The sequence below is a fragment of the Pempheris klunzingeri genome, chromosome 22 (assembly GCF_042242105.1).
Source record: "Pempheris klunzingeri isolate RE-2024b chromosome 22, fPemKlu1.hap1, whole genome shotgun sequence".
In the NCBI taxonomy this organism is placed as follows: domain Eukaryota; kingdom Metazoa; phylum Chordata; class Actinopteri; order Acropomatiformes; family Pempheridae; genus Pempheris; species Pempheris klunzingeri.
In genome coordinates this window covers 471,970-494,407 of record NC_092033.1, presented here as the reverse complement: position 1 = coordinate 494,407, position 22,438 = coordinate 471,970, and the positions used below count along the sequence as shown (strand labels likewise).

At 48.2% G+C, this 22,438-nt stretch overlaps 1 protein-coding gene across 1 annotated transcript in view; it reads left to right on the top strand.

The window, feature by feature from the left end:
- LOC139222047 (filamin-C-like) overlaps positions 1 to 22,438 on the top strand; it is a 45,654-nt gene that overhangs the window by 9,867 nt on the left and 13,349 nt on the right. Inside the window, exons 2-31 of the mRNA XM_070854017.1 lie at positions 1,793 to 2,041; positions 4,058 to 4,155; positions 5,147 to 5,297; positions 5,522 to 5,640; positions 5,722 to 5,799; positions 6,098 to 6,260; positions 6,526 to 6,726; positions 8,371 to 8,493; positions 10,569 to 10,706; positions 10,831 to 10,957; positions 11,544 to 11,680; positions 11,829 to 12,022; positions 12,114 to 12,227; positions 12,310 to 12,453; positions 12,828 to 12,951; positions 13,073 to 13,233; positions 13,324 to 13,414; positions 14,031 to 14,200; positions 14,274 to 14,391; positions 14,657 to 14,919; positions 15,055 to 15,652; positions 16,572 to 16,745; positions 17,901 to 18,063; positions 18,146 to 18,306; positions 18,892 to 19,059; positions 19,677 to 19,800; positions 19,883 to 20,039; positions 21,065 to 21,254; positions 21,376 to 21,399; positions 21,908 to 22,155. Of these exons, the coding sequence (XP_070710118.1) occupies positions 1,793 to 2,041; positions 4,058 to 4,155; positions 5,147 to 5,297; positions 5,522 to 5,640; positions 5,722 to 5,799; positions 6,098 to 6,260; positions 6,526 to 6,726; positions 8,371 to 8,493; positions 10,569 to 10,706; positions 10,831 to 10,957; positions 11,544 to 11,680; positions 11,829 to 12,022; positions 12,114 to 12,227; positions 12,310 to 12,453; positions 12,828 to 12,951; positions 13,073 to 13,233; positions 13,324 to 13,414; positions 14,031 to 14,200; positions 14,274 to 14,391; positions 14,657 to 14,919; positions 15,055 to 15,652; positions 16,572 to 16,745; positions 17,901 to 18,063; positions 18,146 to 18,306; positions 18,892 to 19,059; positions 19,677 to 19,800; positions 19,883 to 20,039; positions 21,065 to 21,254; positions 21,376 to 21,399; positions 21,908 to 22,155 (4,970 nt within the window). The remainder of the gene's footprint in view (positions 1 to 1,792; positions 2,042 to 4,057; positions 4,156 to 5,146; positions 5,298 to 5,521; positions 5,641 to 5,721; positions 5,800 to 6,097; positions 6,261 to 6,525; positions 6,727 to 8,370; positions 8,494 to 10,568; positions 10,707 to 10,830; positions 10,958 to 11,543; positions 11,681 to 11,828; positions 12,023 to 12,113; positions 12,228 to 12,309; positions 12,454 to 12,827; positions 12,952 to 13,072; positions 13,234 to 13,323; positions 13,415 to 14,030; positions 14,201 to 14,273; positions 14,392 to 14,656; positions 14,920 to 15,054; positions 15,653 to 16,571; positions 16,746 to 17,900; positions 18,064 to 18,145; positions 18,307 to 18,891; positions 19,060 to 19,676; positions 19,801 to 19,882; positions 20,040 to 21,064; positions 21,255 to 21,375; positions 21,400 to 21,907; positions 22,156 to 22,438) is intronic.

The window sequence follows — 22,438 nt, the reverse complement described above, 5'->3', positions numbered from 1 at the left end:
CACACACAGGTTTGTCTGTGTGGAGCTCTGGTGTCAGTTTTGGTGAAACTGCTGAAAGGAGTTGAAGAGTTTGTGGGACGAGTCTAAATTTTAGTTTACATTCAAAACCTGAAGGGACTTTAAATGGAAACTGAAGTATTTTTAAACCCGGGCCCATCTGTACATATTTGGTGTATAAATGGCTCTCTTCAGAGTCACCAGACTCCATTGACAAAAACAGTGATTTTAGCTCACAGGACACAGGAGCTGCTGCTCTGCTGCTGCCTCCATCAGTCAGTGTGTTTGTGTTGTTGTGAGACTTTGGTGTTTTAAAGGGTCAGTTTGGGTTCAACACAATATCTGTGTAACACACAATAACACAAACACACTGACTGATGGAGGCAGCAGCAGAGCAGCAGCTCCAGTGTCCTGTGAGCTAAAATCACTGTTTTAGTGAATGTAGTCTGGTGTGTGTGCAGAGAGCCATTTAGAAACAAAATATGCAGAATTAGGGTGTCAGCTACAGAGAATCTACTGAAAGGAGTTGAAGCATTAAGTTGATGTTTAAGCACTGAAAAGTGTTGAAGCGTCACTTCATGTGAAGGTGTTGAAAGGCATTGAAGAGTCTGACTCTTGTAGCGTCCCACGGGGGGGCGAGGGGTTTTCATTGGCTGGCAGTGAGAGCGTGATGACCTCATCCGTGAAGACGCTTAAATACAGAAGAAGAAGAATGAGTCAGACGAACCTTTATATAAAACAGAAAGAGCGAGATGTCAGAGTGAAAGTTCAGGAACCCCCCCCCCAGATTCCTCAGTGTGTGTGTGTGTGTGTGTGTGTGTGTGTGTGTGTGTGTGTATGTGTGTGTGTGTGTGTGTGTGTGTGTGTGTGTGTGTGTGTGTGTGTGTGTGTGTGTGTGTGTGTGTGCGCGCATGTGTTTCCTATTTAAAGTGACCTCATTCCTGGGACGGCTGGATGACATCACCCCGCAGCAGATCTGCTCTGCTGTCGATGGATGAAACTTTCACATTAAAAGCAGCCTCCTGACAGCTGAAAGATAAACAACGCAGAGCCGTGAGCTTTTATTTTGGCAGGCAGATCTGAGGTTCTCCAACAGAACAGGAAACTGGGTCACACGAGGCGTTCACTGGCTGCCAGGAAACAAATGTTTGGGCGGTCAGATGAGATGTAACTGAACCCCAGTGATGGAGGAAGTACTCACATCCTTTACTGCAGTAAAAGTACTTGGAAAAGTACTGAAAAATTCTCTGTTCTGTGGAGAAATGGAGCTATTTTGCTATTGATTGTTTGGTTTGTAAAAATGGTGAAATTAGTGAGAAATGGTGTCACAGTGAGCCTGAAGTGGCTGCTGCCTTCATGGAGTCTGGTGCCTTTGAAGAGAGCGATAGAAACCAGTCTCCATTGACAAAAATGGTAATTTAACACTGGAGCTGCTGGTCTGCTGCTGCCTTCATCACTTGGTTTGTTTGTGTTATTGTGTGTTACACAAATGTTGTGTTGGATCCACATTAACCCTTTAAAGCACCAAAGTCACACAATAACACAAACACACTAAAACAGTCAACAGCAGCAGATGAGCAGCTCCTGTGTTCTGTGAGCTAAAATCACAGCTTTTCTCAATGGAGTCTGGTGTAACTCTAACTTTGCAGATATCTTAGAAAATGAAGAATTTAAAAATGTTCTCTGCAGAATCATCTGATTCTGATGCCGTTTGGTGGTTTGGTTGTAAGAACAGACGCCAAAACGCCATGAAAACATGAGTGTGTGAACCCCGTATCCCACTTCCTGTCCCCAGACTCCAAAGCCATCGTGGACGGGAACCTGAAGCTGATCCTGGGTCTGATCTGGACCCTGATCCTGCACTACTCCATCTCCATGCCCATGTGGGAGGACGAGGACGACGAGGACGCCAAGAAGCTGACGCCCAAACAGCGTCTGCTGGGCTGGATCCAGAACAAGGTGCCGCAGCTGCCCATCACCAACTTCCACAGAGACTGGAGGGACGGGAAGGCGCTGGGAGCTCTGGTGGACAACTGTGCCCCCGGTAGGCCTGGGGGGGGGTGATCGATCAGTCAGGATTAATCAATCAATCGACATGGTCAGATAGCAGAATATCTGGACGTGTTGATTCTGTGGAGCTGAAGCTGAAAGAAACTGAAGTGGCAGCGTTGAGCTGAAGCTGAAATGTGAGTCAGTTGATATTCAAGTCCTGCAGCCAGTTTAAGCTTCAGCTGATGAGACGGTGTTGAAAGGAGTTGAAGTGTCAGTATGAGAAAGCGTTACGTGTTGGTGAGGAAGTGAAAGCATGTTAGTCACTTCAGTTTACGTTCACCAACTGAAAGAAGCTGAAGTGTCAGATGAAGTGGAGAAGAAGTTTGTTGTTGATAAACCAGACGTGGTTTCTCATTTCAAAAAGACTCCTGTAACTGAAAGAAGCTGAAGTGGCAGTTTAAGTGGGAGAGCCAAGCATGTAAGTGTTGAATGAAGCTGAAGTGTGAGTTTGTTAGTGTTAAGTGAAGTTGAAATGGAAACATTGAAAGGAAATGAAGAGTCAGTTAATATTTAAGCAGTTGAGGCAGCTGATGAGTGTTGAAAGGAGCTGAAGTGTCAGTAAAAATATGTCGTTTTGTTAGCTGGGAAAAGAGTTTAATTTTCAAACAAATGTGTGAGAGTAACTTCACAAACTGAAAGTAACTGAAGTGTCAGATGAGTGGTGAAGGCAGTGTCAGTTCTCAGCCTGTTTCTAATAATCAACTAGTTAAGAAAAAAGTTTACTTGAATGTCTAGATGACAGAGTGGTTCCTGAAACTGAAAGAAGTTGAAGTGTCAGGTGAAGTGCTGAAGGAAGCGTCACTTCTGAACCCTAAAAGAGTCGTTTAAAATCCTCCCGGTCCTCATAAAGATGGAGGACCAGCTGTCCTCGTCAGTGTGTCAGTGGAGCTAAATCCTCTTAGCAGCTTTATCGCCGCTTCACTGCGTCACTGTTTATGTTTCAAGTGTTAACAGGAAACGCTTCACTGCTTCAGTTTTCCCTCTCAACAGGTAAAACTTAAATCGGCAGTTTTCGAATGGTAGTTCTGAATGGTGGCCGGCCAGCTGTAGCTTTTGTGACGAGACGATGATGTTTTCTGTCGTGATTATCGGCAAACAAAAGACGAATGTTCATAATCAGCTTTAATATTCTGGTCTGAGTATTAAACCTCAACTGTTTCTGAGAGTCACATGTTTCCTGGTTTACTCGTGTTTTGTGGGTTTTACATCGAGTTTTCTTCAGACAGACGTCACTGAGGCTGATTTTTGTAGAAAACCATAGAAGACAGTTGAAGGAAAGCAGGTGTTGTTGTGTATGTGATGCTGCTGAGTGTCAGCTGTGTTCGTTCACTCTCCTTCATATCAAATCCCGTCTGTGATCAAATCCTGAAAGTCTTTTCCTAAATAATCTGCTGTCTGTTGTCTCCTGTAGAAATGAACTTTGTGGAAATGTGTGTTGAAATAAGATTGTTCAGCTAATATGAAGAAATGTGAAACCTTTTAGATTTAGATTTTAGAAAATGGTTCAAACAAGTGGATTTATATGAAAATATATAATATGTGTAATTTTCCTACCTAGACTGGAAGAGTTTTAAGAAAATATGATTTCTACAGTGTTCAAACTGCTGCAGTTAAAATGAGTTTTTGGCTTCATCAGACAGTTAAAGGAGAATTCTCTCTCTTCAAAGACACCAGACTCCATTGACGAAAACAGTCATTTTACCTTGCAGAACACGGTAGCTTCTGGTCTAGTTGCTGTGACTTCAGTGTCTTAACATGTTAGTTGGGTTCTGAACTGATTCTTTAAAACACCAAAGTCACACAACAACACAAACACACTGACTGATGGAGGCAGCAGCAGAGCAGCAGCTCCTGTGTCCTGTTCTCTAAAATCCCTGTTTTAGTGAATGTAGTCTGGTGTGTGTGCTGTTTGTGGTTAAACCAAAAGGATCTTCCAGGTCTCTCTCTGTAGGGATCCTTTCCATGATGCTGTCACACACAGTCTAACATGTCTCTGTGCTGCCTTCAGGTCTCTGTCCAGACTGGGAAACATGGGACCCCAGTCAGCCGGTGGAGAACGCCAGAGAGGCCATGCAGCAGGCTGACGACTGGCTCGGAGTCCCACAGGTAACACTCACCTGTCATTCAACAGCATCCAACAAGTCTGGTTTCAGTCTGGTCCAACAAATAGACTCACGCCTCATCACAACGTGTCTCACATACTTTATTTATATAGTATTTATATGTTATTTGTTTGTTATTCTTGCGTCCCTGATGCTTTTATTTTGAAGCAGCTGTTTAACGTTTCTCTGACCTTTCAGCTGCTCGTTCTCTCGTTCTCTCTCTCTCTCTTGTGGTTTCTTCTCTTCCTTCAGCCTCCACCTTCTCCTCTTGTGATCTGATCTCAGACTTCCTGCTTCCTGCTGCTTCCTGATTCAAACCCTTCTTCTGTCTCCTTTTAACGAGCCTCCGTCACGTGTTTTTGGCACAAAGTCACTTTTAAATCGCTGAGGATGCTGATTATCTGCAGCTGGAGATCTGAGCCAGCTGTGTTCCTCTGTTCTTCATGTTGTTTCTAAATACTTTATTGACTCACAGCAAAACTACAGACACACAGTTGTGGTCCGACATGTGGTCCGACATGTGGTCCTACATGTGGTCCGACATGTGGTCCGACATGTGGTCCTACATGTGGTCCTACATGTGGTCCTACATGTGGTCCGACATGTGGTCCTACATGTGGTCCTACATGTGGTCCTACATGTGGTCCGACATGTGGTCCTACATGTGGTCCTACATGTGGTCCGACATGTGGTCCGACATGTGGTCCTACATGTGGTCCTACATGTGGTCCGACATGTGGTCCTACATGTGGTCCGACATGTGGTCCTACATGTGGTCCTACATGTGGTCCTACATGTGGTCCGACATGTGGTCCTACATGTGGTCCTACATGTGGTCCGACATGTGGTCCGACATGTGGTCCGACATGTGGTCCGACATGTGGTCCTACATGTGGTCCTACATGTGGTCCAAACCTTCTCTGATCAGTTCGTCCGACAGCTCGAACGTTAACAGTCATGGATCATTGTGTGTTCATCACCTCGCTCTCCTTCAGGTGATCGCTCCAGAGGAGATCGTTGATCCCAACGTGGACGAACACTCGGTGATGACCTACCTGTCTCAGTTCCCCAAATCTAAACTGAAGCCCGGCGCCCCCCTGAGGGCGAAAACGCTGCACCCGAAGAGGGCGAAGGCCTACGGACCAGGTAAGGACACGACCCTGTGTACGTACAATAAGGGGGCAGCAGCTGTCTCCTGGTCGCTGGCCTGTCAATCAAACTGGAGGTGTTTGTGTCATGTGATCAGCTGCTCTGATCGAGATCCATCAAACTATTTAGAGCCAATATTAGCCGATAATGGCCGATTGATCGGAGCGTCCTTTGCTGGTTTGATTTGTCGTTGAACTTCCTGTCCCTGTGGTGTCGCTCAGGTATCGAGCCGCGAGGTAACGTGGTTCTGAAACCAGCAGAGTTCCTGGTGGAGACGGTGGAGGCCGGACTGGGCGAAGTTCTGGTTTATGTGGAAGATCCAGAGGGACACACTGAGGAGGTGGGAACTCTCTCTTCTTTTATACTTGATCCAACAAACCAAAGTCAAACGCAGCTCAGAGTTGTTGTCTGTCTGTTTCAGGCCAGAGTGATCCCCAACAACGACAAGAACAGGACCTACTCGGTGGTCTACCTGCCCAAAGTGGAGGGGCTTCACAAAGTGAGGACCAAACAAACAAATATATGATATATATATATGAATATTAGATATTTGTCTTTAGCGAATGATGCTAGTCACTAAAGAGTGGGGTCATGTGATATCAGTCCAGATCTGGGATCTAGTTTTACAAATCCAACACTTTTAGTACCTTCAGGTCGTTTAGACTCCCAGGGTTAGAAACAGTGGAGTTGTCCTTTAAAAAAGCTCTACAGTAACATTTGATGCTTCAGATCACTGATTGGTTAGTAATTAGTGATGGAGGACCCAGAAACCCTGACTGTGGTGCTGCTCCTTCCAGGTGAAGGTTCTGTTTGCTGGGCAGGACATCGACAGAAGTCCCTTCATGGTGAACGTTTCGAAGGCCATGGGCGACCCGAGCAGAGTTCAGGCCCGCGGGCCGGGACTGCAGCCGACAGGGAATGTGGCCAACAAACCGACGTACTTCGACATTTACACTGCAGGTAGTCACTCAGACACTGAGCTGTATCAGGAGACACGACCTGAAACCGTTTAGACAGAAAACTTCCTTCTTGATTTAAATCAATTCACCAGGAAAATACGAGAATAAAGCTGATAACACACACATGCAGGTGCACAGACGACGGTCTGTGGTTCTTCTGCTCTAACAGCCGACTCTCCTGTGTTGAGAAAGGTCGGGGCCTTTCATGAGTGTCCATTCCTCTCCCAGTGTTTTAAACTGTTGTTGTCCGTCGGTCCGTCCACCAGGGGCGGGGGCTGGAGACGTGGGCGTCATCATTGTGGATTCAAATGGTCGCAGGGACACAGTGGAGATTGTCCTGGAGAACAAAGGCGACAGTATTTTCCGCTGCACCTATATTCCCGTCCTGGAGGGACCTCACACCGTCTACGTGACCTTTGCTGGGCAGCAGATTCCCAGAAGCCCTTTCACTGTCCAGATCTCAGAAGGTAGGATTTACACGCCGGACGCCGGCTCTGACCCGATTTTGTTCCACATGCTGTCTGTGGTTTCTCAAAAAGTTTCCTATTGAAGTGGAAGCCAAGCATTAAAAGATAACTAAGATATCTTTGAACCTGGGTCCTCTGTGTCCACATCCTGGTGTGTGAGTGACTGGTAGGTAGTAAAAGTGTTGGAACTGGTCCAGTAGATCACCTCAGCCAGCAGACACCAAACGGGCTGCAATGGCTGCAACGTGATCCTTTGGGACAACTGCACCTGATCACAGTAGGTCCACTAAAAGTGGGCTACTAGTGATCTACTGGACCAGTTCCAACACTTTTAGTGCCTTCCAGTTATTTCAAACCCAAAATATGTAAAAATGTGGCCCAAGTTTAAAAATACCAACAATATATCCTTTAATGGGTTTAACTTTTTAAAATCGATTAATTTCCATGTAACATTAACGAGAATCAGAAACACTTAAATATTGTGACTTCATTTAGATCATCATCTAATATGAACAGCTTAATGAACTGTGTGACCCCCCCACTGGTAACCACCATGCCCCCCCCCCCTCAGCATCTGTCTGTAATGTGAGTGAGTGTCACATTGACGTCTGATGTCCAGACTGACTGACTGAAGAGCTAAAAGTGTTGGATCTCCAGTACGAGACCTCCAGTCCAGTCTGTGTCCAGGTCTGATGGGACGGTCGGTGCTTGCTCCTCAGTTCTGGTTTGGTTGGCTGAAGCTGTGCGCTCTCATGGTTTTGGGCTGCGGTGTTCGGTCTTCTCCTCGGTGCTCCACTGTGCGGCTGGCAGAGGCATGGACTCCTCGCCTACCGTTGATCTCTGAAGGAGCTTGGACTTGATTTAGGATTTGAGACTTGCTTGCCACGACTGACTTGCTGTTATGACTTGAGGATTAGGATCAGACTTGGGACTTGCTGGGACCCTGAACCTGGTTGTCTTGACCTGACTTAGACCTTGACTTGGGACTTGTCTGTTGTTGCAGAATTTGGATGTTTTTCCACTTGACCTCTGACATGACTTAGAACTTGTCAACATTACTTGACTGGGGGTTTCCCAGTTTTGATTTGGGACTTGTCTGTCTCACCTTTTGCCTAGACCCTAGAACTTCCTGTTTTGACCTGACTTAGAACTGGACTTAGGACCTGTCCATTTGAGACTCTGGTTGGTGGGACTACCTTGTGTAGTTTGCTGCCATTGTAAAATATGGATGGTCTTTGACTCGGGACCTGACTTTTGATCTTGTTTGAGTGGATTTGGATTTGACTTTGGACTCTGCCTGAACTGGAACAAGTCCGTCTTGACTTGGTACCTGATCTGGGACTTACCTCTGTAACCTTTTGACTTGATCCTGGACTTTCCTGTTTTGACTTGACTTGACTTGGGACATGTTCATCTTTAACTTTGGACTCGCCTGTCTCATCGTGTGACTTGACCTCTTGTCATTCACTGACTTTAAGTCTTAGCGACTCGAGACTAACTTCTGACTTGCAGAACCGGACTTGGACCCGGCTCTGCCTGCCGGTCTGTAGGTCCGGCTGTCAACTGGTCCGGAGGCGTGGCGGTCTCGGACGTCCCCTCTCTGCCTGTGTACAAATGTGTCATCACTGTTATTCCCTCCTTCAGTTTCACAGAGCGTCCCGCCTCCCGGGTCTCCGGTGCAGGTTGTGCCTCAGGCCATACGCACCCCACCCTCAGACAAGACACGGAGAGGCCCCCCTCCAACACCGCCCAAACCCAAGCGACCAAGTTAGTACAGGCTGGGGGCGAGGGTGTGACTGGAGGCTGCCTGCGCTAGCCTGGTTTCCTTCCACCTCAACTCAAAACCATCCCTGCCTCTGACCCCTCTGGACGGGGCGTCCCGGCTTTACAGCATGTGCAGCACCTGCTTCATCCTGAGCAGCTTCCCCTTCTTTTACAGCCCAGAAACAGAGTGAATGTGGTTGTGTTGAACCTTCAGGCCTCTGAAAAACATCCAGCTCAAACTACAAACATCCAAGTTAAAGAAGAACTCTGCTGTTTCTACCCATGATCCTCTGTGTCCACATCCTGGTGTGTGAGTGACTGGTAGGTAGTAAAAGTGTTGGAACTGGTCCAGTAGATCACCTCAGCCAGCAGACACCAAACGGGCTGCAATGGCTGCAACGTGATCCTTTGGGACAACTGCACCTGATCACAGTAGGTCCACTAAAAGAGCTTGTTTGATCCACTGACAGGCTCAGAGTGTTATTCTAAGGTGCAGTTGTCAGCCATTGCAGCCCGTTTGGTGGCTGCTGGCTGAGGTGATCTACTGGACCAGTTCCAACACTTTTACTACCTACCAGTCACTCAGACTCCAGAATGTGGACACAGAGGATCATGGGGAGAAACAGGGGAGTTCTGTTTTAAATCTGAACCCATCTGATCGTCTCGCTCTGATCCAAAGAGGGCTTTTAAATCTGCCAGCATCTGGAGGCGTCACCACCTTTACGAGCATTTTTTATTCTTCAAACCAGATTTTTATTTTGGTAAAATATCCCAAAGATGAATGTTTGTTCTGTAATTAGAGGAACAACTAATGAAACTAACACATTTCACATCACTCGTTAGAGCAAAGAGCCTCAGATGTGTCTGATGAGAGTGAATGAGACCATCAGATGTTTGTCATCGTCCTCCTCCTCTGCTTCACCTCCTTCACCCTCCTCTTCCTCTTTTCATCTTGTAGATAAAAGCTGTTAATTAAACGTGTTTCCGTGGAAACGTGACAGTGACTCTTCCTCCACACACCGAAGCTGTAACCGTGTTTTTCTCACTCGGAGACGTGATGAAGCTGCTGCTCTTCGTCCTCCAGACTGATGATGAACTCTGTTTCTCCACCTCGTCTTCATCTTTGCTGCTTTTTTCCTTCCAGCCTCAGCAAACAACCCGCTTCTCTGACCAGCTGACTAACAGACGAACCAGAGTGTGTGTGTGTGTGTGTGTGTGATGTTGGGTTAGGTTTAGGTTTAGTCTCTGTCCTCATTTAAACTCCGCCCACGCCGATTCCTACAACAGCCAATCAGAGCCGTCGTAGCTGGAAAAAATAAAATAAATGTTGGCGCTGGCGTGTGATATTCTCTGAGATTAAAGTGGCCGGTTTACGAGAATAATCCCACTAATTTAGAAGATAACGACTCAAATGTTCTCTGAGATTATAAAGTCAGAAATCTGTGCGATTGTGTTTTTTTTGTTGATGAAAATCCACAAAATCAATACAAAGTTTTTTTTACAGCAACGTGTTCAAATTCAGGATGTTTATGGTAAAAATAGGAGTTACCAAATCTGACGGTGATGATGACGTCACCACAGGCAGAAAACACGAGCGCCGGCATTCGTCACGCCGACGTGACCTCACAGTGAAACCACATGGTTCTTTTATCTCAGAATATTTTATGTTCTGTTCATAGATTTGAGTTTTGAATATGAGTTCTAATCTCAGAGAATTTCAGATTCTTTTCTCGTAAATTTACGATTTTAATCTCAGAGAATAAGAGGGTTTTTTCTGGTCTGTTAATTAGAGCACCCAAAGCACAAATGAGTGTCTTTTATTCATGTGGCACTAAATGTTAATTAGAGAGCAGTAATTTAATAATGCACCATCACAGTCTAGTGTTCTGTCCTTAATAATTAAAGAGCACAGAGGAGCGTTTTGTTCTCATGATTATTAATTAGAGAATCATTAATGATCCAGCGGAGTTTAAGCTTCCTCACAGTGTGTGTGTGTGTGTGTGTGTGTGTGTGTGTTTCTGTTAGTATTATTAAGATATAATGATGGTCCCACGTCTCCCTCTGATTGGTCCTCACAGCCTGTAACCCGAACGCCTGCCGGGCGTCGGGCCGCGGTCTGCAGCCGAAGGGTCTGAGGGTCAAAGAAGTGGCCGATTTTAAAGTTTACACGAAAGGCGGCGGCAGCGGGGAGCTCAAAGTCACCGTGAAGGGACCGAGTAAGACGGCAACACACAACCTTTTCACTCCTCCTCCATTCTGAAGTCTGTGATTCTGTTTGAAATGCACCTTTATTGCCCACGCTGAGCTGAACTGATCTTGGGGGGGGTGTTGTGAACCCAGAGGGCCTGGAGGAGCCGGTGAAGGTCCTTGAGATGGAAAACGGGATGTTTGAGTGTAACTATTACCCCATCATGACGGGAAAATACATGGTGAGCGTCACCTGGGGAGGACACAGCATCCCACGCAGGTGAGGGGTCAGCTGACCTGATTATCCTCCTGTTAGTGGGCACAGTGAGTCAAAGAGAAGGTCCAGTGTTACTAAATCTGAGTCTAATCTGTACAAGCTCTGGTGTCTAAATGAATGATAGGTACTAAAGTGTTGGAACTGGTCCACACCAGACTCCATTGACAAAAACAGTAACTTTAGCTGACAGAACACAGGATCCCTACAGAGAGAGACCTGGAAGATCCTTTTGGTTTAACCACAAACAGCACACACACCAGACTACATTCACTAAAACAGGGATTTTAGAGCAGCTGCCTCCATCAGTCAGAGTGTCTGCGTCACTTTGGTGTTTTAAATGATTAATTTGGATCCAAACTGAACATTTAAAGTCCGGTGTTTTGTAAAGTTCCTGTGTTTGTGAATGTAGTCTGGTGTGTTTGAGGAGAGTGGCGTAACGTCTGTTTGTGGTTTAATATTAATAATATTTCTTATATTTAGTAAAACATATAGTTAGTGCAACAAAACTGATTTATTATGAGATTTGACTGTAAATGTGTGTGTGTGTGTGTGTGTGTGTGTGTGTGTGTGTGTGTGTGTGTGTTTTCAGTCCATTCGAGGTCCAGGTGAGCGAGGAGGCGGGGCCTCAGAAGGTCCGGGCCTGGGGTCCGGGTCTGGAGACCGGCATGGTGGGGAAGAGCGCCGACTTTGTGGTGGAGGCCATCGGGACGGAGGTGGGAACACTCGGTACGTCACGGAGTGATGGACAGGTGGCCGGGGGCGGGGCTTAAAGATGGCGTCCTACAAACAGTTTGTCTTCTTATTCTAGTAACTGTGAATGAGCGGAGCTGCCGTATGTCTCCAGTGTTTAATTAGTGCCGTCGACCGTCTGCAGGCTTCTCCATCGAGGGTCCGTCTCAGGCCAAGATTGAATGTGACGATAAAGGCGACGGGTCATGTGACGTTCGATACTGGCCGACCGAACCGGGCGACTACGCCGTGCACGTGGTTTGTGACGACGAGGACATCAAGGACAGCCCCTTCATGGCTCACATCCTCCCTGCCGCCAGCGATGTCTTCCCAGAAAACGTCAGGCCTCAAACCCCGATCGGCTCAAATCCACCTCACAGATGTTTAATCCTAAAGAGTGATGTGTTCAATGTCCTCCGCCCCCCCTCAGGTGAAGTGTTATGGTCCCGGCCTGGAGCCGCTCGGCTGCATCGTCAACAAACCGGCCGACTTCACCATCGACACCCAGGGAGCCGGCAGAGGGGAGCTGAAGCTGTACGCTCAGGTGAGGGCGTCGCTCAGCCCTCGATGGTGTAACGAGGATATTTATGATCGGAGCTGCCTGAAGTCTGTGTTTGTGCTTTCAGGACGCGGAGGGCTTCCCCATCGACATACAGATCACAGACAACGGAGACAGCACCTACTTCTGCGTCTACGTTCCCACCAAACCCATCAAACACACCATCATCATCACCTGGGGCGAAGTCAACGTCCCCAACAGCCCCTTCAGGGTAAAACAGCAGCACACACCAGTCACACCAAAGATCCTCTCGCTCTCTTCAAACACACCAGACTCCATTCACAAAAACAGGGATTTTACCTCTCAGAACACAAGAGTTTCTGGTCTACTGCCGCCTCCATCTGTTTGTTTGTGTTATTGTGGCAGTTTTTGTGTTTTAAAGGGTTAATTCAGAAAACATGAGTCACACAAAGTCCCGGGTTCTGGAGGTTAAAATTCCTGTTTTTGTCAATGGAGTCTGGTGGCTTTGAAGAGAGCGATGTAACGGCTGTTTTTGTACCTAGCAGACATTTAGACACCAGCATACATACAAACAGGTTTGAAAACACCGGAGTTGCCCTTTAGCTTGTGTTCACTGTGAACCAGGTGACGATCGGGCAGGGCAGCTATCCAGAGAACGTGAAGGTTTACGGTCCAGGTGTGGAGAAGACGGGCCTGAAGGCCAACGAGCCGACGTACTTCACTGTGGACTGCAGCGAGGCCGGACAGGGTGGGACACGGTTCTGGTCCAGCAGCATACCTGCTTCACGTCTCTTCTTCTGTCATTCAGCGTATTACATCACCTTCATTTGGATGTAAATAAGGTTTGTTGTCACCGGTGCTCCCTTCAGGTGACATCAGCATCGGGATCAAGTGTGCTCCAGGTGTGGTCGGTCCTGCAGAGGCCGACATCGACTTTGACATCATCAAGAACGACAACGACACGTTCACGGTGAAGTACACGCCGCCGGGTGCCGGCCAGTACACCATCATGGTGCTGTTCGCCGACCAGGTGAGAGCGCAGGCAGGTGGACCGCTTCTGGAAACGTCCCCAGTAAGAACCACACGTTAAATAAACCTCTGTCCTTTAATGTTGCAACAGGAAATTCCCATCAGCCCCTTCAGAATAAAGGTGGACCCTTCCCACGATGCAGCCAAAGTCCGAGCAGAAGGACCTGGACTCAGCAAGACAGGTGAGCCGATCACCTTGTAGTCAACAAGCCCCATAACTGGATCAGTATCTGTGAGAGCTCCCCTGTTTCTACCCATGATCCTCTCTGTCCACATCCTGGTGTGTGAGTGACTGGTAGGTAGTAAAAGTGTTGGAACTGGTCCAGTAGATCACCTCAGCCAGCAGCCACCAAACGGGCTGCAATGGCTGTCTGTGTTATTGTGAGACTTTGGTGTTTTAAAGGATTTATCTGGATCTGCAGTAATGTGTTAGTTTGTTAATGGAGGCAGCAGCAGACCAGCAGCTCCTGTGTTCTTGGAGGTAAAATGACTGTTTTTGTTACTGGAGCCTGGTTTGTTTGAAGAACGTGATATAAGTACTGGACTAATTCCAACACTTTTACTACCTACCACTGGTGTCACTTAGACACCAGGATGGAGAGAGAGGACCCAGGTGTAGAAACACCAGAGTTTCCCTTTAAGATGCAGCAGGACACTGCACACAACACTGAAGTGTGGATGTGGTCGTTCTGTCTCATCGTTCTTTTCCTTTGAGGAAAAAGGAAACAGCTGTTTGTGTCCTGTTCATTGCAGTAAACAATCATCACCTGTGTTTTATTCCACTTGAACTCTCTGCAGGCGTTGAAGTGGGAAAACCAACTCACTTCACCATTTACACAAAGGGAGCCGGTAAAGCCAAACCTGAGGTTCTTTTCACCGGGGCGGCGAAGGGCGAAGCCGTCCGAGACTTTGAGATCATCGACAACCACGACTACTCGTACACCGTCCGCTACACGGCGGCCCAGCAGGTCAGACAGCACGCCGTCCGCAGGGTTGATCACGTGTGATAAACTGGTGCTGACTCACTCGTGTCTCCGTCAGGGTCACATGTCCATCACCGTGTGCCACGGGGGAGACCCCATCCCGAAGAGCCCGTTCAGCATCAGCGTGGCCCCCCCGCTGGACCTCAGCAAGGTCAAAGTCCAGGGTCTGAACAACAGTGAGTACACCTGAGTCCGGCTGGCAGGAAGTCCGGCTGAGGCTCGGCTCCGAGATACGACTGGTTCTCAGTGACGTCCATGTTTTCTTTGTCTTCTATTTATTATCTAACTCAGAGTGAAAATGTTAAACTACAACCATGAGTAGAACCCAGAGACATCAGTGATGCTGAATCTTTGGAAAAACACTTCTGACAGAGGTCCATAAAAACGTGTTGATATTAAAGAAATGGATCAGCTGCTTGTGTTTCTGTGTTCGAATCGAAGAGGTGGATGTCGGGAAGGACGAGGAGTTCACCGTCAGCACTCAGGGCGCCGGGGGTCAGGGCAAACTGGACGTCAAGATCACCTCGCCATCGCGTCGACCGATCCCCTGCAAGCTGGAGTCGGGCACGGCCAATGAGGTGCACACGGTGAAGTACATCCCCCCCGAGGAAGGAGCCTACAGAGTGGACATCAGCTACGACGGAAACCCTGTACCAGGAAGTCCGTTCACGGTGGAGGGCCTCATGCCCCCCGACCCCTCAAAGGTCAGTTAGTGTCCCAGTGTTTTTAAACCTGACCCCCATCTGTACATATCGTGGTGTCACAGCTCCTGTGTTCTGTTCTCTAAAATCCCTGGTCGTGTCCTTGCGTCTCATCTCTTTCGCCCGTCTGCCTTCCAGGTCCGTGCCTACGGTCCCGGTCTTCAGGGTGGTGTTGTGGGTAAACCGGCCCCCTTCGCCATCGACACAAAGGGAGCCGGTACCGGCGGTCTGGGCCTGACGGTGGAGGGACCCTGTGAAGCCAAGATCGAATGCCAGGACAATGGCGACGGATCCTGCTCCGTGTCCTACCTGCCCACCGAGCCCGGCGAGTACGCCATCAACATCCTGTTTGCAGACCAGCACATCCCCGGGTCGCCCTTCAAGGCCATGGTCCAGTCCGTGTTCGACCCCAGCAAGGTGACGGCCAGCGGTCCCGGTCTGGAGCGAGGGAAGGTCAACGAGGACGGGTCCTTCACTGTGGACTGCTCTAAAGCCGGAGAGGCCGAGCTCACCATCGAGATCATCTCCGACTCCGGAGCCAAAGCCGAAGTTCACGTCCAGAACAACGGCGACGGGACCTACTCCATCACCTACATCCCCCAGTACCACGGCATGTACTCCATCACCATCAAGTACGGAGGACACGCGGTGCCCAAGTTCCCCGCCCGACTCCAGGTGGACCCAGCCGTGGACACCAGCGGGGTGAAGGTCTACGGGCCGGGGGTGGAGCCCAGAGGTGAGGTCATAATGCAGCCCTCAGAATCAGACCTGCGTCTACTAAAAACCCTCCTCTGATGTGTTCAGGCCAACTTTCATTTAAGTTTAGATATTTTATTAACTATTTGATATTTAAAACTCAGAAATGTACATTAAAATGAGATAAAAAGTTAGTTTATACTTCATTCATTGTTTGTTTTCACTTGATTTAAGGGCTGAAACAAACATGTTTGTCGTCGTTACAATTTTGATCCAGAAGAAGGAAAGATTTGTTTAAACGTTTCTAGTTAGTTGTCAGTTTGGATCTTGGAGCAGTTGTTTGTTCGTGGTCCTTAATTGGTAAAATAAATCTATTCTTAGGAAAGGTTACAAGACTTTCATTAATTACCTTAATTTACCTTAATGACCTGTAATGGGCCCTGCTGTTCAGGTTGAAAGGTTTTACAGGTGACGGTGCTCACACTCACAGCCTGGTTTCACCATAGTTTCCAAACACCACGCTGCTCTCGGGTCGGTTTTATGATGGCGGGACTCGATCCAGCTCATTTACAGGCCTCCTGGACTCCTCACACGGCATTCGGACCCTTTATAGACTCACATTAGCAGCTTTGCAGGACAAACTGTTCTGTTTTGGACGAGCTGTGTTTGGCATTATAACGAGATCAGTGGAGCATGAAGCCAAACATGTTGGATCAGCAGGTATAAAAATGCCCAAATCTTCTGTCTGCATCGTGGGGCCACAGAGCGTCCAAGCAGCAAATGGTTTTGGATAGTCAAGTATGTCTAAAGATGTCAGTTTGTAAGTAGTTCTGAACCAGTTCTCTTCGCTCTCTAAAGGTCTTGATGTTTGGCGCCACGGCGGCCGAATGGTTCCGGCGTTGAGGTTTGACTCCCGTCGTCTCTTCTTCTGTGTTCTCATGGTCGTTTCTTCTCCACAGGCGTCCTGAGGGAGGTGACCACGCATTTCATCGTGGACGCTCGCGCTCACCACAAGAGCGGCGGCAGCCAAATCAAAGCCAGTATCTCCAATCCGTCGGGCGCCAACACGGACGCCTACATCACCGACAAAGGCGACGGGACGTACAGGGTGGAGTACACGCCGTACGAGGACGGTGAGAGTTTTTAGTCAGAGTTTAGACGAAAGTTAACGATGAAATGAAACAGGCCTGTATATTTTCAACATTAACATGCTAAGCTAACTATGCTAAGATGCTGGTAATATGTGATGTCGTACACGTTGACTACTACTAGCTAACGTGGGCATCAGCTGTTAGACTCCCTAAATGTAGCAATGATAACATCCTGTTAGCATACCAAGAGGCTAACCTTAACTTACCTTTAACATACAACATTAAAGCTTGATTTAGCTGTGAAGTTAACATGGTAACATAAAGATGCTAATATGCTAATTACAAAATGGTACAGTAGACATCAACACTGATATCTAATGTTAAACATGCACGAATAGATTTTATTGATTAAATGTAACTTCAAGTTAGCGTACTAATAACAAGACAGCAGTAGGGTTAGCTTGGGATGCTAACAGCTAACTGTGCTGCGTTCATGTCGAATTGGAGTTATCTTCAGGTTGACTATATATATATAGATATATATATGTGTGTGTGTGTGTGTGTGTGTGTGTGTAAAATGGCCGCCTCACGTCAGCCAAAGGTAATAAAACCCAAATCTAACAGAGCTGCAGTATATTTATAGTATTTATTTATAGTATCTGATATTTACAGGCAGAATAACGTGGTGATACTGACGAGTTCAGACGGACCTTTAACTGCTCAGTGACAGAGGACAGGCAGTGTGGGGGGGCGGGGGGGCGGGATGAGCAGCTGGTATTAATAGCTGCAGCAGATGGTTTTCCACTGATAGTAACGTGTGACATGTCGGAGCCCAGTGCATTGTGGGACAGAAATACTCTCCCCTGTGGAGGCTTCGGTCTGAACTGAGTTAAACCCCCCCCACCGTAAAATTAGCTGTTGCTGTAATCTAGTTAGAGGGAGCCCCCCTGTTTTTGCCCTGGGTCCTCTCTGCCCACATCCTGGTGTCTAAATGACTCTGGGGTCGTAAAAGTGTTGGAACTGGTTCAGTTCCAACACTTTTAGTTCCTACCAGTCACTGAGAGACCAGGAAATAAACAGATCCAACTTACCAGAATACCCAATAAAATGAAGGACAACTTTTCTGTCTGTCTGTCCGTATGTCCGTCTGTCTGTCTGTCTGTCTGTCCGTCCGTCCGTCCGTCTGTCTGTCTGCAGGTTTACATCTGATTGAGGTGCTGTTCGACGAGGTCTCGGTGCCCAAGAGTCCCTTCAGGGTGTCGGTAACTGAGGGTTGTGATCCCAGTCGGGTCCGAGCCTACGGTCCCGGCCTGGAGGAGGGACTGGTGAACAAAGCCAACCGCTTCACCGTGGAGACCAGGTGATTCCACCGTTCCCCCGCATATAACACACCTGGATTACAGCCCAGAAGCATCCAAACATCCTCCCGTTTCCCTCCTCAGAGGCGCCGGCACCGGAGGCCTCGGCCTGGCCATCGAAGGCCCGTCTGAGGCGAAGATGTCCTGTAAGGACAACAAAGACGGCAGCTGCAGCGTGGAGTACATCCCGTTCACTCCCGGAGAGTACGACGTCAACATCACGTTCGGAGGCCTTCCCATCCCAGGTGATGGGTCCATACTGGTTTTCTGACCCTGACGATGTAGAATTGTTCCAGACAAGCTTGGAAAACACGATCAAATCTGTGCCTGAAATCTGCCTCCACTAAATGAATTCATTAAACAAAGGCAACATTCCTCCACCGGAGCTGCTCCAGAGATCATAAAATACCAGATAAAGATAAAAGAGAATCTCTAAAATGTGTCCAACCTCAGCTAGAAAGTTCCAGAAGTCAGTGAAGCAGAATGAGTGAGAAAAGGCTTCAGACTGGAGAAACATGGAGAAAATCCAGGAATCAGATCCACAAACGTTTTATTCCCAAACTGTTCTGGTTGTAGAAACATGAAGAAAGTTATTTGAACTCTGCGACGGCCTTTTAATAGTTTCACCAGTAACAAACGTTCTAACTAACCACTAACAATTCAAGGTTCATTATTCTCATTCCCATCTTGCCAAACTTTCCTCTACCTACATGTCCTGAAAGACGTTAAAATCCCTGACGGGTCTGTGGGGCTGGGTATGAACTGGACTTTATATTCCAGATGTGTGCTCCAGGTTCAGCTGAGACTAACGTCCTCTGTTTGTGTTGCAGGGAGTCCTTTCCGGGTTCCAGTGCGGGAGCTCGTGGATCCCAGTAAAGTGAGGTGTTCAGGCCCCGGCCTGGGCAGCGGAGTGCGAGCCCACGTCCCTCAGACCTTCACTGTAGACAGCAGTAAGGCTGGGGTTGCCCCCCTGGAGGTCCAGCTGTACGGGCCCACAGGTGAGACCCCCCACTAACCTCTGTTCACATGAGTATGCTTGTATTTCTACACCTCAGCCCCATTCTGACACGTTTTAGATTCAAAACTTGTGGATGATCTACAATGGCTGCACCTGATCACAGTAGGTCCACTAAGTGCTTGTTTTAGCCGCTGACTCAGATTATTTCATCGTTATATCGCTGCCTCCATCAGTTATTTAAACTACCTGATGGAGCAGCAGCTCTAAAATCCCTGTTTTAGTGAATGTAGTCTGGTGTGTGTGCTGTTTGTGGTTAAACCAAAAGGATCTTCCAGGTCTCTCTCTGTAGGGATCCTTTCCATGATGCTGTCACACACTTAGAATAACACTCTGAGCCTGTCAGTGGATCAAACAAGCTCTTTTAGTGGACCTACTGTGATCAGGTGCAGTTGTCCCAAAGGATCACGTTGCAGCCATTGCAGCCCGTTTGGTGTCTGCTGGCTGAGGTGATCTACTGGACCAGTTCCAACACTTTTACTACCTACCAGTCACTCAGACACCAGGATGAGGACAGAGAGGATCATGGGTAGAAACAGGGGAGTGACCCTCTAAAGTTAACAACACAGAATAATAAGAAGATCTTTTGAAACTCTTCAGGTGTGGCCAAGCCGATCAGCATCACCGACAATGGCGACGGTACTCACACAGTCAACTACACTCCGACCAACGACGGCCCGTACACGGTGTGCGTGAAGTACGCCGACCAGGAGGTCCCTCGTAGGTTGGTACCAAACAGATTCGTACGTAAAGAAGTCAAGATCTTTTACTGGTTTGAGCGTCACCTTTCAAACGGTCTCCTTCAGTCCCTTTAAGATCAAGACGTTACCGGCTCACGATGCCAGTAAAGTCCGGGCCAGCGGTCCTGGTCTGAATGCATCCGGAGTCCCGGCCAGTCTGCCAGTGGAGTTCACCATCGACGCCAGGGACGCCGGAGAGGGGCTGCTCACGGTTCAGATACTGGTGAGTCGCTGATTCCCGTCCTGACGTAGACCAGGTGCTGCACGGGGTTCGCTGAAACCAGCTCCGGACCTGTCCTGTGAAACGGGTGTAAAGTTTTAGTTCATCTCCATTTTGAAAACAGTTCAAGGTCAAATACATAATAATGTAAATGATTTGAGCCGAACACCAAATCAGAGACGTGATCAGGTTCAGGTCCGAGTTCAGCATGTCGTCACGTCTGAAGAGGATGAACGATCGACCGTCTGATCGGTCCGGGCAGGTGGGGGCTGGTTTCCCACCTGGACCCTCGTCATGATGTTTGACCCCTGACTGAAACTGTCCATGTGACTTCCTGTCTCCGTGTTGGGGGGCTGTTGCTGCAGGGTCCGGATGGGTGCAGGCGGGAGGCCTCAGTGTTTGTGGAGGACTGGGGCAGGAGGGTGTGGGAGACACATATAGTAAAGAGAACCATCCCCTTCAGTATTCATAGGAGAGGCTGTGTAAGGCCTGCGCCCCCCCCCCCCCCACCCCTCCATCACCTCACCTCATGTCTCCCCCTTAATAAAAAAATAGATCTAGAATAGATCTATTACAGAAATAGATCTATAGATCTATAAGAGATATAAAACATAGATAAAATAAGGCAAAGAAATAAAAGCACTAACACCCCCCCCCCACTGAACTCTGCCCTCCATTCAGTTTGTCTAACAGACAGAAGTGATGTTCAGTCCACTAACAGGAGTGCTTCATAAACCCTCCTCCTCTCTAGAGGTAGACCCTGTGTGATGATGATGATGATGAAGGACTGTGAGCACCACTGGCCTCAAACCACAGAGGCTTTTATTCTGACACGAACAGGAAGCGATGCAAATAATCAACACCATCATTTCATTCTTACAAACAGCAGAAAGCTTCTTGAAATCGTTGCTGAAAGTTAAATAGTTTTATTCGGTGACAGAAGCAGCCGCCGTGTTCTGGCTCCTGGTGCTGATGGTCACCTTCTCAAACCTTTTTACACTTCGCTGACTTCCTGTCTGCGTCTCCAGGATCCGGAGGGAAAACCGAAGAAGGCGAACATCCGCGACAACAGAGACGGGACGTACACGGTGTCCTACGTCCCCGACATGGCGGGACGCTACACCATCACCATCAAGTACGGCGGGGACGAGATCCCGTACTCGCCGTACCGCATCCACGCCCTGCCCACCGGGGACGCCAGCAAGTGTCTGGTCACAGGTCAGGCTCCGCCCATCAGCCAATCAGATTACAGCACCGATGACGTTTAACATCAGAGATGATTAAGAAAAAAGAAACGTGTCGTCAGTGAAAACAATAATGAGTCTCGTTGTTCCCACAGTGTCGATCGGAGGACACGGACCAGGTGAGTCAACGCTTTGCTCCACCACGGCATGAAATTAGAGTACTGATTGGTTCATCAGCTTGTTACTGAGCGTCAGCATAAAGTTAACGAGCTGCAGTTAGCGAAGATGCTAATTTACGTCTGTAGGAGCAGAAACATCAGAAATATAGAAACACCAGAAGAAGAAAGACACCAGACATCGTCCTGCATGTCGGGTTTGGACTGATCGCAGGTCTGATCCACCTTAAGCTGTTTGTTTTAGACGGGGGGGCATGTAGGCGCTCCCTTGATGAAACTGATCGGTGTTTCCAGTTTCCAGTTACAGTGGTTCACCTGCGTGGCCCCTTACTGCCCCCCCCCAGTGGCGGCCCTGTGAATGACTTGGTTTAAAGCCTTTAAACGTAGACAGGTATATGCAGTTATTAAGTAAGTTAAGTCCAGGTGATGAAAAGTTCTCTAACTGAAGAGGGCGGCGATTAAACCTCTCACCGTTACCATAACAACCATCCTCACCCGTCCATCTCGTCAGGATCGGGGATCGGCCCGACCATCCAGATTGGAGAGGAGACGGTCATCACCGTGGACGCAAAGGCTGCTGGGAAAGGTAAAGTCACCTGTAAGGTGTCGACCCCCGACGGAGCGGAGCTGGACGTGGACGTGGTGGAGAACGCCGACGGGACGTTTGATATTTACTACACGGCTCCAGAGCCCGGGAAGTACGTCATCACCATCCGGTTTGGAGGGGAAAACATCCCCAACAGCCCCTTCCACGTGGTGGTGAGTACCAGGACTGCAGGGGGGGCAGTGGGTCTGGTCTGGTCTGGTCTGGTCTGGTCTGGTCTGGTTTGGTTTGCTGTGGAGATCAGTGCTTGCAGTTACAGGATAACTTGACCTCTCCAACCATCTGACTGATTAAAACCTGAATAAATACCCCTTTAAGTGACCAGTCTACAACCCAGGACCTTAGTAAGTATAGTAGTCTATCCCTGGGTCCTCTGGGCTGCAATGGCTGCAACATGGCAAACAGCCGTTCTATCGCTCTCTGCACACACACCAGACT